Genomic DNA, 15,952 nt, shown 5'->3' with positions numbered 1-15,952 from the left:
GGACACAGAAAAACTGAAGAGAGTTACACTAAGAAATTAATCTCTTATGAATAATTTTTTTTATAAAAAGCTTATAAGTTGTGCAGAATGACTGGCGTACGGTACGCCTCTGTAATAGTATCTGTATAATGCTAATATTTATTTATAAATATGCTAGTTAAATAGTTTTTATCTGATCCCAGTATCAGATAAAATAGGACCACTGCAGTGTGCATCACCTGGAGATAACGAACCTGAAAAGACTCTTTGAAAATCTAACGCTACTTTCGGAGGTAAATTCACGGAATCACTGAAAAGTAATTCGAGTGCAATTGGTCCCTATTTGAAAAGACGTTGAGACACCTTCGGCGTCCGGGTCCGAAGTGACACAGCGAGAGGAAAAGGAGGAGAGAGAGAGAGAGAGGGAGAGGGGGTGCCACGATTGGCTGTTCACTCAGAATTGCTGTCGAAGTTCACAATTCGTCTTTAAATTCAACCCAATAATACGGGTAGTGCAGGCGCCATACGTCATGAACAGGACGACCTAACGCAAGATTCTTAAACGTCATGCAGTCTTGCAACGTCCCTGAACGTGCAGGGTCTTGGGGAAGTGAATGAAACGGGCGTATAAATGAATAATTAGGCGGGCGAGTGCTGGCAACGATCGAATCAGCACGTGTGTGAGTGTGTAAGCGGGCGGCTCGCTCGCCCTCCTCCTCCCTCACACGATGTAAACAGTGATTGTTAGACGAGTGACTGGAAAGGGTTGATTTCAAGTGTCTCTGCCGCTGTCTCGGTTTTTTTCCTTCGCCATTTTTTCTTATATTTTCGCGTTCAATGGTGGAATTTAGTCGATGTTTTATCAAACGTACAGCAGCCAGGGTTCCTTTCTGACATTAGTGACTATCAACGTGCGCATGTGCCAATCTTGCAATTTTTGGGAGACGTTTGGCGCTAAACTTCGGGCTATATCAGGCCCAGGGTTTTCGTTGAAGTTTTGTGATTTAAATATTCTTATGTTTAATTGTCTCATTTACGGGTTAGAGAAATATTCCAGTGAAACTTTTAAGCTTTTGAATAAATAATAGAACATTTACGAAATTATTTTTTGAGTTTATCGGTCGGACGCGTCATCCAACGGTTTGTGTAACAACGTAGATTCAGATATATATATTTTTAAAATTTTTACTGTTAACGTTATTTTTCTCATCTTAAGTTTGCTTTTAATTTTTAGATGGTTTGAATAAATCGTCAAAAACAGAAATTGTCGTCGGTGAACAAAAACAAGCTTAAACGATTATAATTAAGAGAGTGGAAGGAATCGATTTACCCGAAAATGCAATGATCGCCCTCTGTGGATTGCCCCAAGTGGATTTAAAGTGCTAAGTGCCCCCCCCCCTCCTCGCCCCCCCTGAAAAGTGCTATATAAAAACCCTGAGACGTACCCCCACCCACCCACCCACCCCGACCCCCTTCAATAAAGAAGACACTACTCCGCCAAAGTGGAGAATTCAGCCCCATCATCCCCTCCCTCCTCCTCTTCCTCCCCTACCCCAACCAACTCATGCCTCGCCTCAACCCTCCTTGCTGAAGACGACGCCCACGAGGAGGAGGACCTACCCACCATGAGGAGCAGCCACCTCAGTCACGCCCACTCACAGGTAGGCCTATGGGAGTTCGAAAGGAATATCAGGAGTCGGGAATTTTTTTTTTTTATTTTCTTTATCAGAGAAAGTATACGGGGATTTTTTAAAATGTATTATTAGAGAAAATATACGATATTTTACAGTTTAATAGTATTACAAGCTGGATTTTATCAGGGTGTGTTTTTTATTTATTTTTTATTAGAGAAAATATACAATCTTTCGCAGTTTTACTAGTATTACAAGCAGGATTCTATCAGTTGACTTAAGTTTGCTTTTATCTTTTATTGGAGAAAATTACAATATTTACAGTTTGATAGTATTACAAGCAGGATTTTATCAGTTGACTTGAATTTACCTTTTGTTTTTATCTTTAATTAGAGAAAAAATAAAATATTTTACCGTTTTAATAGTATTAAAAGCAGGATTTTATCAGTTGACTTAAATTTACTTTTTGTTTTTATCTTTTATTAGAGAAAAAATGAAATATTTTACAGTTTTAATAGTATTGCAAGCAGGATTTTATCAGTTGTCTTAAATTTACGAAAGTCTAAGAAAGTGATTTTTCTACATTTTCCACCTTTATTTGAAAAGTAGGCAATGATTAGGCCTATGCATTATCATTGTTATAAGAAGTTGACTCTACTACGAGGAAGGCCTAAATTTGAAAGGACCTTGCACTATTGTATTTAGAAGTGTCCAACACGAGTCGGTCCCTCTGACAGGTAGGCTTAGGCTTAAATCTGAATACAAAGAATGAAATCGAAGGTTTGAACAGCGTTTTCTTCGCTTGAAATCAATGTTTGTAAATTGTTAAATCCCTCTCTTTATTTGAAATAAACATATTCAAGGTCGACGCGTAATTAGAGGCATAAGAAATAGCCATATGATAACGTCTACGCACACTGTTGCTTATGAATACGTGATAACAAAATAGAAAAACTGGAGTTTTCATTATAGGCCTAAAAAGAATGTTCAGAGGTAGTGTTATGAGCATTCACCTAATAAGACCTAGATTTTGGAACAAAATAAACGGAAGATTTTGCTTTTTCATTTTAAGTTTATTTAGATAATGCAGTAGCCACTTGATTTAATACGCATAGGATTTATTATCTGGAGAGAAATGACGGTTAGGCCTAGACAGCATAATTTAGGATTGTGATGAAATGTAAAGTTCTATACAAAAAATACGTTGTCGCCTTGTTCTTGAATTTTCATAACCCAGGTTATTCTAATTTCTAGCCAGAATCATGAGCCATGAGGAACTGTCGTAACCCAAAGTATATAATTATGTGAGAAAAACAGCACCTGAGTCGTGCCTAATGAAGAATAGGCCTAAATCCAGGAGATAAAAAAAAAATAAATGGAAAAAATGCCGCCTTTTTTTCACAGTTGTGTTGGGGAATTGCCAAACATTTGTTATAATATCTCGTATAACTGGCACAGCCTCGTAGGCCTATGTAACGTAACCATTAATTTCATCTAAATTATGCCCCCTGGAGTAGTACATGACGTAGCCCCGACAGATTAGGCGGGATTTGCCCTCATGAATCACGAACAATGGACGAGATTAAAACTCGCTGGGAATCTTACACAATCTCTTAATAACCACTGATAATTACCACGATGGATGGAGTTCGGTAACCACAACAATGCTGTGTTGGAGGTGATATCTGCGCCGCTATGAAGTATATTTAATTCTCTCTCTCTCTCTCTCTCTCTCTCGTGTATAATGTATAGATTAATAGGATTGTCTACAGTAACATGATTATTTGTGAATATATACGCCTCACTCTCCTCGTAATTAGAATATAGAATTCACTTTTCAAAAAAATAGCACGAGACCAGTGTCCATAGTATTTGTATAAGCAGAATTAACCGTGAAAGTTTAAAGTACTTTGCATCCACCGAATTTACCTTAAAATCAAATCAGTATCGTTCATAAAAGTTCTAGACCGATCTGATTTTGATCATTTTTGTTAATTAAACGACGAAAGTTTAAGGAAGAGATTCTGTCATATTTGTTTTGTGGTTGTGTGAGAATATCAAGGTTTGGGCCTGTACGTGATGTTGGGAATCATCGTGGATGTCTGATAAAGTATGTTATATTCCCGTAGACATTTTAGTTTTTTTTAACAATTATAATTTTCCTCTACATATTTATATAGTTGTTTTATTTTATTTTATCTTATTTACCGTTTTTGGTTTTGATGAAATGGTTGTTTTTGTTCTGGTATTAAACCTGACCTGAGAAATGTGAGACTACCTGCACCTAAATGATTGACATTGACACATTGATATATAAATATTGATACATAAATTGCAATCCAGCGTTGCAACTACCGCTTCTGCAATGTCTGGCATGAGCTGATCAAGGTTTGACCTTTTGTAAATAGCGGTGGTTGGATGCCTGTCGTACTAACTGTCTCGGATTCCAGTAAATCCGGCTTTTTGTCTTCTGTCTGATTAAATTTTTTCCTGTCCAGAGAAGAAATATATATTGCTTTCGTCTCACGGTCTTTGGCTATTTCTGTTACTGAGGGAATTGAAAAATAGATAAGTGTCGTATTGTGTTTTATTTTACGAAGCGAAAAAGGAAGTAACTTGATTCCTAGGCCTATTATGAATTTCGTGATATGGAACATGACGGTGAATGGGTCTAGGTCTGTCTTAATTCCTTGCTTCGTGATTTTTGTGTTGCGTTTCTCAGACTATGGGTCTACATAAAAAAAAGTATACTCTTTATAAGTCATATACATGGCTTTTGTATCAAGAAAGATAAGTTTCATGTTTGTTGTATCACAACGTTCATAATCTGTTATCTGAAGGTGGCTGCCTTTGTGTCTAGGTTAGGTTTAGCCTAAGCTTGTTCTACGGCAAATGATCGTTATGAATCCAAGTCTTTTCCTTTGATCGTAGGCGAGAATTCTTTGTAGGCTTCCTCTGATTGTGGAGATGAATTCTAGTGTTCTGGTGTCTTTCTTTTAGGCCTATTCAGTGTTTTTCACTGAAAATAAATATGCACGTATTTTCCTTGTCTTGTGACTATATATTTAGACTAACATTTTGTATTCGCGAAGTATTTTTATATACTACATATTTTGACAATGACTGTTTGAAGATGAATTACTTTTCTTTGTACTTGTGATCGATTGCTGTTCCTAACTAACCTCGTCTTTTCTTTATAAGAATAATTAAGAGACATTTCCTTTTATGGTGAAGTGAACCTCAACCATTTTTTATGTCTATATACTGTACTTTAGCACAAAGTCAAAACCGAGAATCTATTTGTTCCCTTTTTGACCTGTGTGTGTGTGTGTGTAGGCTTAGGTGCGTGCATATTTCCTTTATGAATATTCTCATCATACTCCATTATACTTCCTTAATACTTCGCGGTTATTTTTAAACATACATCTGACTTATTAATTATTCTTGCAGTTACGTCAAACACTGTTGTCACGAGGAAGCAAGGATGACTTAGTACTTAGCCTTTGGTTGGGGCTAATTTCTAAAACTTTTTTTATTCTTTACAGCTTCGTCTGCTTCTGTAATTATAGCAGCCTATGCTTTCTCTATTGATTTGCATCTTCTGTTTCCCTTTTGTAACAGAATTGTCTGCTGTCATTTTATCTATAATTTCTAAAAATAAATTTCTTAGCTTTGTCTGCTTCCCCTCATTATTACAGCCTCTGCTTTCTCTATTGATTTGCACCTTCTGTTTCCATTTTTTAACAGAATTGCCTGCTGCCATTTTATCAATAATTTCTAAAAAGAATTTTTTTTCAGCTTCGTCTGCTTCTGTCATTATTGCAGCCTCTGCCTTTTCTATTCATCTGCATCTTCTCCTCTCAAATTTGAATAGAGTTGTGACCTATTTTATCTAAAAGTTAAACTTCCCTTGTTATCTCAACATCTGCTTCTGTTTTGATCCGCGTCGTCTACTCTCGTCTCCATTTAAGTCATCTGCTTCCTCTTTGTCGTTATCTCGTCGGTAATACCCCCCGAATTTCAGCCAGTTACCTCGTAGCATTCAATAAGCAGCCCTCATGAGAAGAACATGTGTGTGTGTTTTATCATATGCTCCTCGGTGTAATTACTCAGCGTTTAGAGCAAGTGGGTTCTGGTATAGCATTACTATAGTAGATTCACATCAGCCTTGCATTTGATGTCTAGGCCAGTCCCATACGACGCTCCTGATTGGGTGCTGTTGATAAGCCATGACAGGGCTGGACTCTCAGTCTCTCTCGAGAGTTCACATAGGCAGGATGTATGTTCCATCTTTCAGGAGAGGTGGAACATACATACACCCTGCCTATGTGAATTATCGGGAGAGACTGAGAGTCTCCAGCCCTGTGATTGGCTTATCAACAGCCAATCAGGAGCGTCGTAAGGGACTGGCCTAGACGTCAAATGCACGGCTGATGTGAATCTACTACTATAGCAGTTCGACCTTGCGTATAACATCGCTGAATAAAAGGGAGCTTTGTATTCTTAATTAAGTTTTATTTTTCTCGCTATCCAGTTCTGCGTTATATGATACGCTCGTCTAATATGTCGTCTCTTGCGTCTGCATTGTGAGGGGTACTGCTATTTATTTATTATTTCGTCTTCCAATTGTTCGTTATAAGTTGCTAGTCTAATATGGCGATTTCTTGACGATTTTGTGATGGCGCTGTGATGATAATACCCCCTGGGCGATGGTATCATGATAATTTTGTGCGCTGTGGCGTCTTTTTGGGGATTCAGAAAAGTATTTCGCGCCGAGGTGGTTTTCCGCTGTGTCGACATGGCTATGGAACGCGGCCTTCTTGAACCGTTGGCTGAAATTGAAAACACCGAAGTGTCGAGTATTATAGTTTAGTTTTATCTTTATGTTGATGATGATGATGGCGTTTTTCCATGATCGTTTTTCAGTATCGACATTCAGCATCCTCTTGAGTAATTGAAGGTCGTTGTAACCGAAGTCGTGATCATCGTCATAATATTTTGTGTGTGTATATATATATATATATATATATATATATATATATATATATATATATCATCTATAATATATATAATATATATATATATATATATACACATACGAGTGTGTATGTGCGTGTGTATGCTGTTTTAATGACCATCGTCCAAATATCCTTTTCGAAAATAACGGTTAGGATGACGTCATAGAGTAGACTTATATATTATGTGCCCTGTCTTCAGGAAGGAGGAGAAGGAAGAGCCTATTATGCCCTTGAGAGGAGTAGGAGTGGTAACAGTAATTGGAGTAGGTTCGAACAGATATGGAGTTGGAGTAGTAGTAGGTTGCGTTCGGAGTAATTGGACTAGGATTGAAAGCATGAGTAGTGGACTAAGTAGTAGAAGTGGAGTAAGTAGGAGGAGTGAAAGCAGAGGAAGTATAGGCGGCTTAGGGAGTAGAAGGAGTCGGCAATGGGTGACCTTTAGCCTTGAATCTGGTGCAGGGGAAGGAGCAAGGGGAAAGTGCGTGGGAGCATGGGGAGATTGAGGGGGCGCGGGGGGAAGTTTGGATGAGGGTGGGACGCCTCGGATAGTGGTAGGGGAGCGGTAGGGGTGGATAGCATTGGAGAGGAGGGGGAGGAGTAGTGCAATTCGATATTAAAGGGATCTGCAGCAGCACTAGTGGTTGGGTGATAAGGCAAGGGAGAGAGAGACAGAGAGAGAGAGGATGAAGGAAAAAATGTTTATTTAGAATTGCGATATCTTGAGCAAAAAAACAGGTATTAAAGAGAGAGAGAGAGGGAGAATTTTTATTTTAAAATGCGAATTTTAAGCAAAAAAAAAAAGAAAAAAAAAAAAAAAAGAAAACAGGTGCTAAAGAGAGAGAGAATTTTTATTTTAGATGCGATATTTTGAGCAAATAAAAAAAAAACTTGCTATAGAGAGAGAATTCTTATTTTAAATTGCGATATTTTGAGCAAAAAAACAGGTGCTAGAGAGAGAGAGAGAGAGAGAGAGAGAGAGAGAGAGAGAGAGAGAGAAGGTTTATTGGGAATTACGATATCTTGGAACAAATAAAATTACTAAGAGAGAGAGAGAGAGAGAGAGAGAATGTTTGTTTGGAATTACGATATCTTGGACAAAAAAAGATAATGAGAGAGAGAGAGAATGAGACTTAGGCGATGGAGAAAAAAATGTTGTTTGGAATTGCGATATTTTGAGCAAAAACCGGGTACTGAGAGAGAGAGAGAGAGAGAGCGCTATACTGATCGACTGATGTGACAAAAATTACGAAAACCAAGAAAAAAAAAACTGCAATGGTATTTCTAAACATCGATTAAAAGTCAGTTGCGCAAGGAAAGTTCTTAAAAATACGAATATGTACGAGACTCGTGGGAGTAAGTGGATAAGAGTATACATATTACACACATCAAACCAGACAGTCTTCAGTTACGTAAGAATTTGTGGAAAAAAATAAAAAGTATGTAGCCACCCTTTAATTATTTCCGTGCTTTTATTTCATGTCCTTCCTTTTACGTCATACGTAGTAGCCCTCACTCCAGAGCGTAGCCTACTCGAGATCTTTCGTATGCTAATTGGAAGCCTCGTTAACATAGTTTTATAAGCTTAGGTATATTAGGTTTATTTATTATTTATTTTTTTAGGGAGGGGGGGATGTTACGTGGTAGCGTCTGCGCGGCTCCCGTAAGAGAAGGTTGAAAGAGTGGAAATTTGTCACGTGGCTTTGGAGTTATTGATGATTATATTTTATTTGTTTATTTATTTATTTATTTATTTTTTTTTTCTTTATTTATTTATTTATTCTCTGGCTACACTGATAAGCCAAACTACCATGAACTCACATAGCACTCTTTTAACAGAATACCATTCTCTTACGAGAACAGAGAGCAAATAACACAAGTGTACGTAATAGGTAACATCCAACATTAAATAAAACTATAAAGAACATTTAACAGTAATTGCAATGATGTACATGCAAGGAAATAGATAAATGAGTAAAAATGAAAAACGATAAAGATAAGGAAATGTGCTTTACTGTACTATCAAGCTCAATAATTCATCCCCATGTTTCGTGAGTTCTATCTGAACACGCACGCACGTTTAGTAGTCCCATTGTTGTGCCCACAATGATAACAATAAATCACATCCTGTGTTGCTTTACTGCAATATCCTACTTAGCCTATTCGTATGTGTACATTATTCAATTTTGTTGTTATATAGCCAGCTTACCCCCACATCCTTCGGCCTAGTCGTGAGGGTCTCTTTCGTAGATACAGTATTTATCTCTATAAACAAATACACATTGCACGTTATTGTCTGGTGATAAAGTTGATAAAGGTACAAGGCCTTGAGCACATCTAGTGGGTCATGAAACACAGCACATAACCACTCAATAGGGTGTAGGAATTAGACGGTTAATTAGTTGAACGATAACATTCATTGTATACGTCATTTGGTTGTGGGAGTTGATGGCAAGTGCAGTCTTTCATATTGATTTTCTTTAATATGGCCGTGACTATTCTGCGTAGGCTACGTAGAAATGACTAAATATTCACGTTCATTTTAGTAATCATAAGCCTATACAAAAGTACGAGGTCATTTTAATACTCAATGGTCTATATATATGTTGAACACGAATACCCATATAATGTTCAAGGACGAGCTTAGATGGGTAACGAAGAGCATACATTAGACGCAGTCGACATATAATCTGTTTGAACAGCTTGTGTTTGTGTGTGTATGTGTTCCAGATATGCAAAATCATACGCAGTTACCACAGATGTAAACGAGTGTTCACTGACAACCCACGCACGCGATCTAAATCTTAAAATAAAAGCGAGGTGGCTGGTGTGTATACAGTGTTGGTAGGCCTGACGGTCTTTTTAGGCAGTTGTGGAGAATAAAAGAGGTTGAGGAATTCTGCAATTGCGTGCTAGGACACGTCGCTGTGTCCCAAGGGAGTGACGTCGGCTATGGTGGCACTACGTACATTTATACGCCTTTGCTCTCTGGCACTATTCCGTTCAAATACGTTGTCATGCTGGGTCCCTATGGAGGAACCTTCCTCTTGGCAGTGTTGCATTTTTGAAGTTTTGTCCATTTTCGTAATTGGAGATGGACGCATAGGTTTGGTACGTAGGGGAAATGTATGTGTATGTTCTTCCCCCCCAACCCCCCTTGTTTTCAGCCAAAAGTTGAGGGTTTAGAGGCAGAGGAGGAAAATACAAGTATACAGAACTGCATGACTCACACTCTCCTACCCGTTCCTTCTCCCTCTCCCTCTCCCTCTCCCTCCATCATAGGGCTCTGTGTTGGTGTGGTTTTATCGAACGATGCCCCCGCTTCAGCAAGGGCTTTTACTCTCTCTCTCTCTCTCTCCTCTCTCTCTCTCTCTCTCTCTCTGAGTACCTGTTTTTCACCAGAAAGTAAAAAAATTAACACAAATCTTGTGTCAGCCGGTCGTTACGTCTTGTCATCAAATATAAGAATACATTAAAATCTCTCTCTCTCTCTCTCTCTCTCTCTCTCTCTCTCTCTCTCTCTCTCTCTCTCTCTCTCTCGTTTGGCCTCAGTTTTGGACCTTTCCCTAAATCTTCAGGGCTTATGTAGGCATCCTTGTTCATGCTCCTATGATCGCTTTCAGCGCCACAGTCACGCCTGTCCACACTGACGTTTCATTTCTGTATGAAGTAATTGTTTTGTTTTTCTTTGTATGTTCTTTGTTTGTTTGTGGATGAGCCTTGTTTGTATAGCAGTTATTTTCCCCGGTGGGAATTGATTGTGTTTAGGCCTATGTCAGTATCCTGCGTTTCGTGGGACACAGATTAAACAGTGAAAATAACAATCAACTGGTATTTTGAAGAAATTGATGGCACTCATGGACACTATCCGCTCCTAATAAGTCATACTCGACTAATAATGCGTATAATTGAAAGACCAATAGTCTGATGTCGTGTGCAGCTCATCTAGTAGGTGACATTCGGAAAAATAAAAGTAGAAGTTTTGGTATACCGTTATCACATTCTTCATTCTGAATGTTACAATCTGCTCTTCAACATACGAGTCATTTTTACGCCTCAACTTTTCTTCTTCGTTTTATTTATGACATAATAACAGCGAAAGCTCGAGCCTAACAGGCTTCAGAATAACCGATGTCTTGAAGAACACGAGCGTCATTCCTTTCATGTATAAATATTCATCGCATACACGTTGCTTCCGGGTTTAAAAATGTAATACCATCACGAGTTTTACAGTTAAAGAGTTTTTGTAGAGCGATGGAAAGTGGTTATTTGGAAGTCGTGAACTACACAACTTTCTTTCTCCCTCTCTTAGCTGGCATTAAAGTCGTCGAATAAATGTATCAGATACACTTAGCTTAAGTAAAACTTATGTTTAGCGTGTGAGAAAAAGCGGAAATGGCGGAGAGGAATTTGAAACATTCCTTTCATGTAGAACCCAGTGGGAACGCCTTTTTGTGAACTAGGAAGTAGGTATACGATTTGGGCGCTGTCATTGACGACAGGTGTTGTTTAATTAATACGTAGAAATCTTATTTCTGATTCCACGGAGATAGGCCTACCGCCATCAGTAAAATGGTTCGAGCGGCCACAAGTACGGTATACTTATTGTCTCGAGGAATGCATAGTGGTGTTCAGAGATGGCGTTATGAGATTCAAAGATATTTTGTGAATGATAGTGATCAAGTAAGAGAGTGGAATGCATTAAAGTAACCTCATTAGGAAGATAGCACAGTGACAGAGCTTAGCGTGGTTATACGGTACAGGAATTTTGGGAACAGCCGCTGGCTTCTAATGATAATGCTGTTCAGGTGGAAGAAAAATACAATAGTCGCAGATATTTTGGGGGTGATTGGTCCGTTAGTGTGGAGAGAAAATGCGAAAGCGAATTCCTTATAACTTTCATGAATTGAATTTATATCTAGTCCATATGCAGTTTATTCGGAATTATTTTTATTTCGTAATTGGATTCGGGTGTCTACTCGAACACCGATCTGTTCATTTGGTATGCATGTGCCGTTAAACGACCAGAAAATAATTAATTCTAATAAGAAACGTGTCATATAACCTTGCATAAACAATGCTAGAAGTATGAGAAGTAAATGATGTTAATGTTAAACATTTTATTCACTGCAGCAAACTTCGCAGTGCCTTGAGCCCTCCTAATGACACTAGCATAATACTAGACTCAACACAATGCTTGGAATCGCGATGATTCACCTCCCTCACTCTCTCTCTCTCTCTCTCCGTCTCCTCAGGTGCCCTGGTGTGGGCATGTGCAGTAAAGCCTGGTGTGGGACTGTGGGTGTGTGCACTTATACACTTTATCAATTCTCATTGCGCCAAACGAGTTCTGATTGACCTTGCTGTGAGTGAGTGGAACACGAAATCAATCAGTGTTCTTCCTTGTGAAGTATGTTTTGGGACTTCGTTCAAACGCGGAGTAAAAGTAATAGAATACCGTTAGTTTTTTTGTCCTTTTCTCTGTATTATTGTAAATAGGCCGAGACTTGTACGAATGCGATAAAAAACCGTTTTAATGAACTTTTTCTTCTTAATGCTAGGCCCATTGGAAGTATGGGAGATAGATGAGGTTATTGAGTTACAAATTCCGCTGTTCCCAACTTCTGCACATATTTGCTAGGTTTCGAAGCATGACGTAGGCCCTTAATTCAAATCTTGTACCGTGTTATATTTTTCAGGAATTTTCCGTTTTTGACTGGGCCTGTCGTAGTCATTGTGGTTTGATGTTGGATCTGCGTAGGAATTTTCTTGGATTTGAGCCTGTATACAACTAAATTCATTTGATATTTATCGTGTCGTGAAAAGATAAAGTATAAGACTAGTACTATACTATATGTTATGGGCTTTATATGTTTGAAGACTAGTACTATATATGTTATGGCTTTTATATGTTTGTGGATCCCATATTTCATCTTAGGTTATATGCAATATATACGTGTGTATTTATATTTCTTCTTAGTTTAACACACACCCACACATACACTTACTTTTGGTAAGTATCCCAAGCTTTGATATGGGCCTACCTCTGAAGACCATTGATATGGGCTTACCTCTGAAGACCATTGTTGTATGAAACTTCATTTAGACTTAGATGACAAAAGATAGAGAAAAAAAATACACATACAGAGAGAGAGAGAGAGAGAGAGAGAGAGAGAGCACATATACATGACATCTGTAAAGTCTTAATATTATATACATCAAATGTCTTCAGAAGTACCTAGGCTCACATCGGAACTCAGGTTAACTACCAAAAGAGGCTTTCACAGTACAGTAGGCCAACTTCCACCCCCCTCCCCCCCACCCCGCCCCCGCCCCCGCCCTTCACGGGATAGTAGATCTCTGGCATAATAGAACATCTTCAGCAGTAGGACGGAAGTTAAAGACAGCAGGTCTTTGATCGAGAACCTTTGTGATCTAACCTACTTGAAAGGAAGCCAAGATTCACCAGGCGTCAAAAGTAGTGCCGAGGTTTCGGCGTTGATGTTGGCTCTCTCTCTCTCTCTCTCTCTCTCTCTCTCTCTCTCTCTCTCTCTCTCTCTCCTTTATGTCAAGGTGATTGGTATCTTATTTATATTGATTGATTTTTATTTGGTCTTTATATAGATTTTTTCTCTCTCTAGTACTAGAGTCTCTCTCTCTCTCTCTCTCCTTTATGTCAAGGTGATTGGTATCTTATTTATATTGATTGATTTTTTATTGGTCTTTATATAGATTTTTTCTCTCTCTAGGACTAGAGTCTCTCTCTCTCTCTCTCATGTCAAGGTGATTGGTGTCTTATTCTTATTTATTGATTTTTATTTGGGCTGTCTAAAGATTTTCCTCTTGTTATACTAGAAATTCTCTCTCTCTCTCTCTCTCTCTCTCTCTCTCTCTCTCTCTCTCTCCGTTTTGCCATAGAGGTGGAAGACGCAATTGGTTAGGTTTGTAGTTAGTAAGTAGTCAGTCTTTTGAAATTATATTTATCTGATATTAATCCAGCATTTGATGCATGGGGTGTTAAAATCACATACGTTAATACGTACGTCATACATACACGCACATACATGCATCCATTCATACGTATTTCTGCGCGATTGAGCTCACAACAGAGAAGTCAAAGCTCCCTCAGATAACCACAATTTTATAGGTTATTGAACTTTGGCCTTCGTCAATAAGCATTTTAAAAATGTTTTCGTGCTTCTTGTGGATTGGCATGAGACGGGAGGGAAGGGAAAGTTGTTGGAATGGGGTGGGTCGTTGGAAGGGTAGGTGGGGGGGAGGTGGGGAATGGGGGATGTGGGGATGTGGGGAGGGGAGGGGAGGGGAGTAAAGATTACTGAGAGAATCAGGGACTAATTTAAGGAATGTTGTTCCGTCGATGTTGGATCAGTGAAAAAATGAGAATTTTTGTACTCTGTCTTTGGTAGCTTATATTTTTGTTGTTGTTCTTGTTGTTATTGATGTTAATAGGTACGCATCAATTCTAGAACATCGTTAGTTTGTCGTTAACAAAGGAGGAAAGCATTAAATTACCGTCATTTTAATTACATATATATATATATATATATATATATTATATATTTGTACATATACATGTATATTATTTACTGCATCAACTGTTATACAGTAATGACTAGGATCCACCAGAGTAGAAGTGATTTATTATTATTATTATTATTGTTTATTATATTATATTTATTACTTGATTATTTATTATTATTATTATTATTATATTATATAGTAGTAGTAGTAGTAGTAGTAGTAGTAGTAGTAGTAGTAAACTGCCTTCCCAGATTGCAGCAACTAGTATCATCAAATGCCGGTGGCCTACAAGTGTAAGCTTCGCGTATATGCCAGCGAACTGATATACACGTCAATGCGAATATATTAATGAACCTTTTACCAAATTCCACGCCGTTGTGTGTGTGTTTCCAGCCGTTGCTGGCGAGTTCGTACTTGTGTGTGTCGAAGAAGCAGGCATCCGCACTTTGTTTTTGGCAGGAGTGAGTGCTTGGTGTGTAAACCGAGCCAGATAGTGGCACCTAGTGGCCGCCACCTCCTCCTCTATCCCGTCTTTGGCACCTCGAGGAAGAAGAAGAAGAAGAAGAAGTGCTTTGGCGGCGAAGCTGTTACCCTGAGATGAGGTGCGATCTGACTTAGGGTCAAGTTGGGTTTGGTTTGTGTGTCTGCGGTTACACGGTGAAGATTGGTTGAGGCTAGTTGTGTACGTTGGTTTTTCGTCGAGGATTGGTTGCTGAATTTATTGATTTTGTCGTTGCTGATTGGTTGAGGCGTGGCTTTTTTTTTATGATTGGTTGATAAAGTATATTTGATTTTGTCGTTGCTGATTGGTTAAGACTTGTTGTGTACGTTGGCTTTTCGTCGAGGATTGGTTGATGAATTGCTTGATTTTGTCATTGCTGATTGGTTGAGGATTGTTGTGCGGGGCTTTTCTTTGAGGATTGGTTGATGAATTGTTGGAGATTATCACTGCTGATTGGTTGAGGCTTGTTGTGTGCGTGGCTTTTCGTTGAGGATTGGTTGATGAATTGCTTGATTTTGTTATTGCTGATTGGTTGAGGCTTGCTTGTGTGCGTGGCTTTTTGTTGAGGATTGGTTGATAAAGTATATTTCATTTTCTCACTGCTGACTTACTGGTTGATACTTCCTTGTGCTCAGCTTTTTCGTTGAGGTTTGGTTAATGAATTATTGAATAGCATCATCGCTGATTGGTTGAGACATGTTTGGTCGCAACTTATCGTACAGGAATGGTTAATGAATGGCTGTATTCTGAGAATGACAGTAGGCCATTGCTGCTCGATTGTGGCCCGCTGCAAATATGTTTGGAACGCTGACAGAGATTTGATTAACTATTGTTGTGAATTAAACTTGAGTTTAGGTTGATTATTCTGGGAAATGGTTTACATTTGATTTCATTTCAGATATGATAATACATCCTAGTACCTGAAATGACAGCCGTATTTGTAGGACACGAAAAGTCTAAAATAATATTTTGCGTTGTCTTGAGCAAACTAATTTAGCTGAAACGCATGAATATGATTTCACACAAGAACCCAGATTTGAAGAATGTAGAGGAATGCTTTTTACTTCTTTTTATTATTATCTCATACTTATCATTCCGACGCTCAAGGTCACGTGTCTTCCGATCAGAGAGTGGATCTTAATTATATAACAGGTGTTTTAAGGCAGGTGTTTGAGGTCAGGTGACGAAACTGAGATCCGATTAGACTGCAGACTGTCCATGTTTTGTTTTCCTCAAGTCCTGGATCTTCTTTTGCAAGGGCGTGTCTATCCTTTAGGATGTCG

The 15,952-nt window shown here is 38.5% G+C and overlaps 1 protein-coding gene across 6 annotated transcripts in view; it reads left to right on the top strand.

Annotated features, from left to right (window-relative positions):
- Positions 1-697: 697 nt before the first annotated feature.
- Positions 698-15,952, top strand: part of LOC135204602 (rho family-interacting cell polarization regulator 1-like) — a 272,580-nt gene continuing 257,325 nt past the window's right edge. For 5 of the 6 annotated variants that reach the window (XM_064234765.1, XM_064234771.1, XM_064234777.1 and 2 more), the window contains exons 1-2: positions 698-757; positions 1,214-1,640. In XM_064234765.1, the coding sequence (XP_064090835.1) occupies positions 1,605-1,640 (36 nt within the window). In that variant the 5' untranslated portion in view covers positions 698-757; positions 1,214-1,604. Of the gene's footprint in view, positions 776-1,213; positions 1,641-15,952 lie in introns of all 6 variants that reach the window. The other variant, XM_064234757.1, reaches the window with a different exon arrangement.

The sequence above is a fragment of the Macrobrachium nipponense genome, chromosome 24 (genome assembly GCF_015104395.2).
Source record: "Macrobrachium nipponense isolate FS-2020 chromosome 24, ASM1510439v2, whole genome shotgun sequence".
Lineage (NCBI taxonomy): Eukaryota > Metazoa > Arthropoda > Malacostraca > Decapoda > Palaemonidae > Macrobrachium > Macrobrachium nipponense.
Note: the sequence above shows the minus strand (reverse complement) of the source record. Positions and strands in the feature narration are given on the sequence as shown.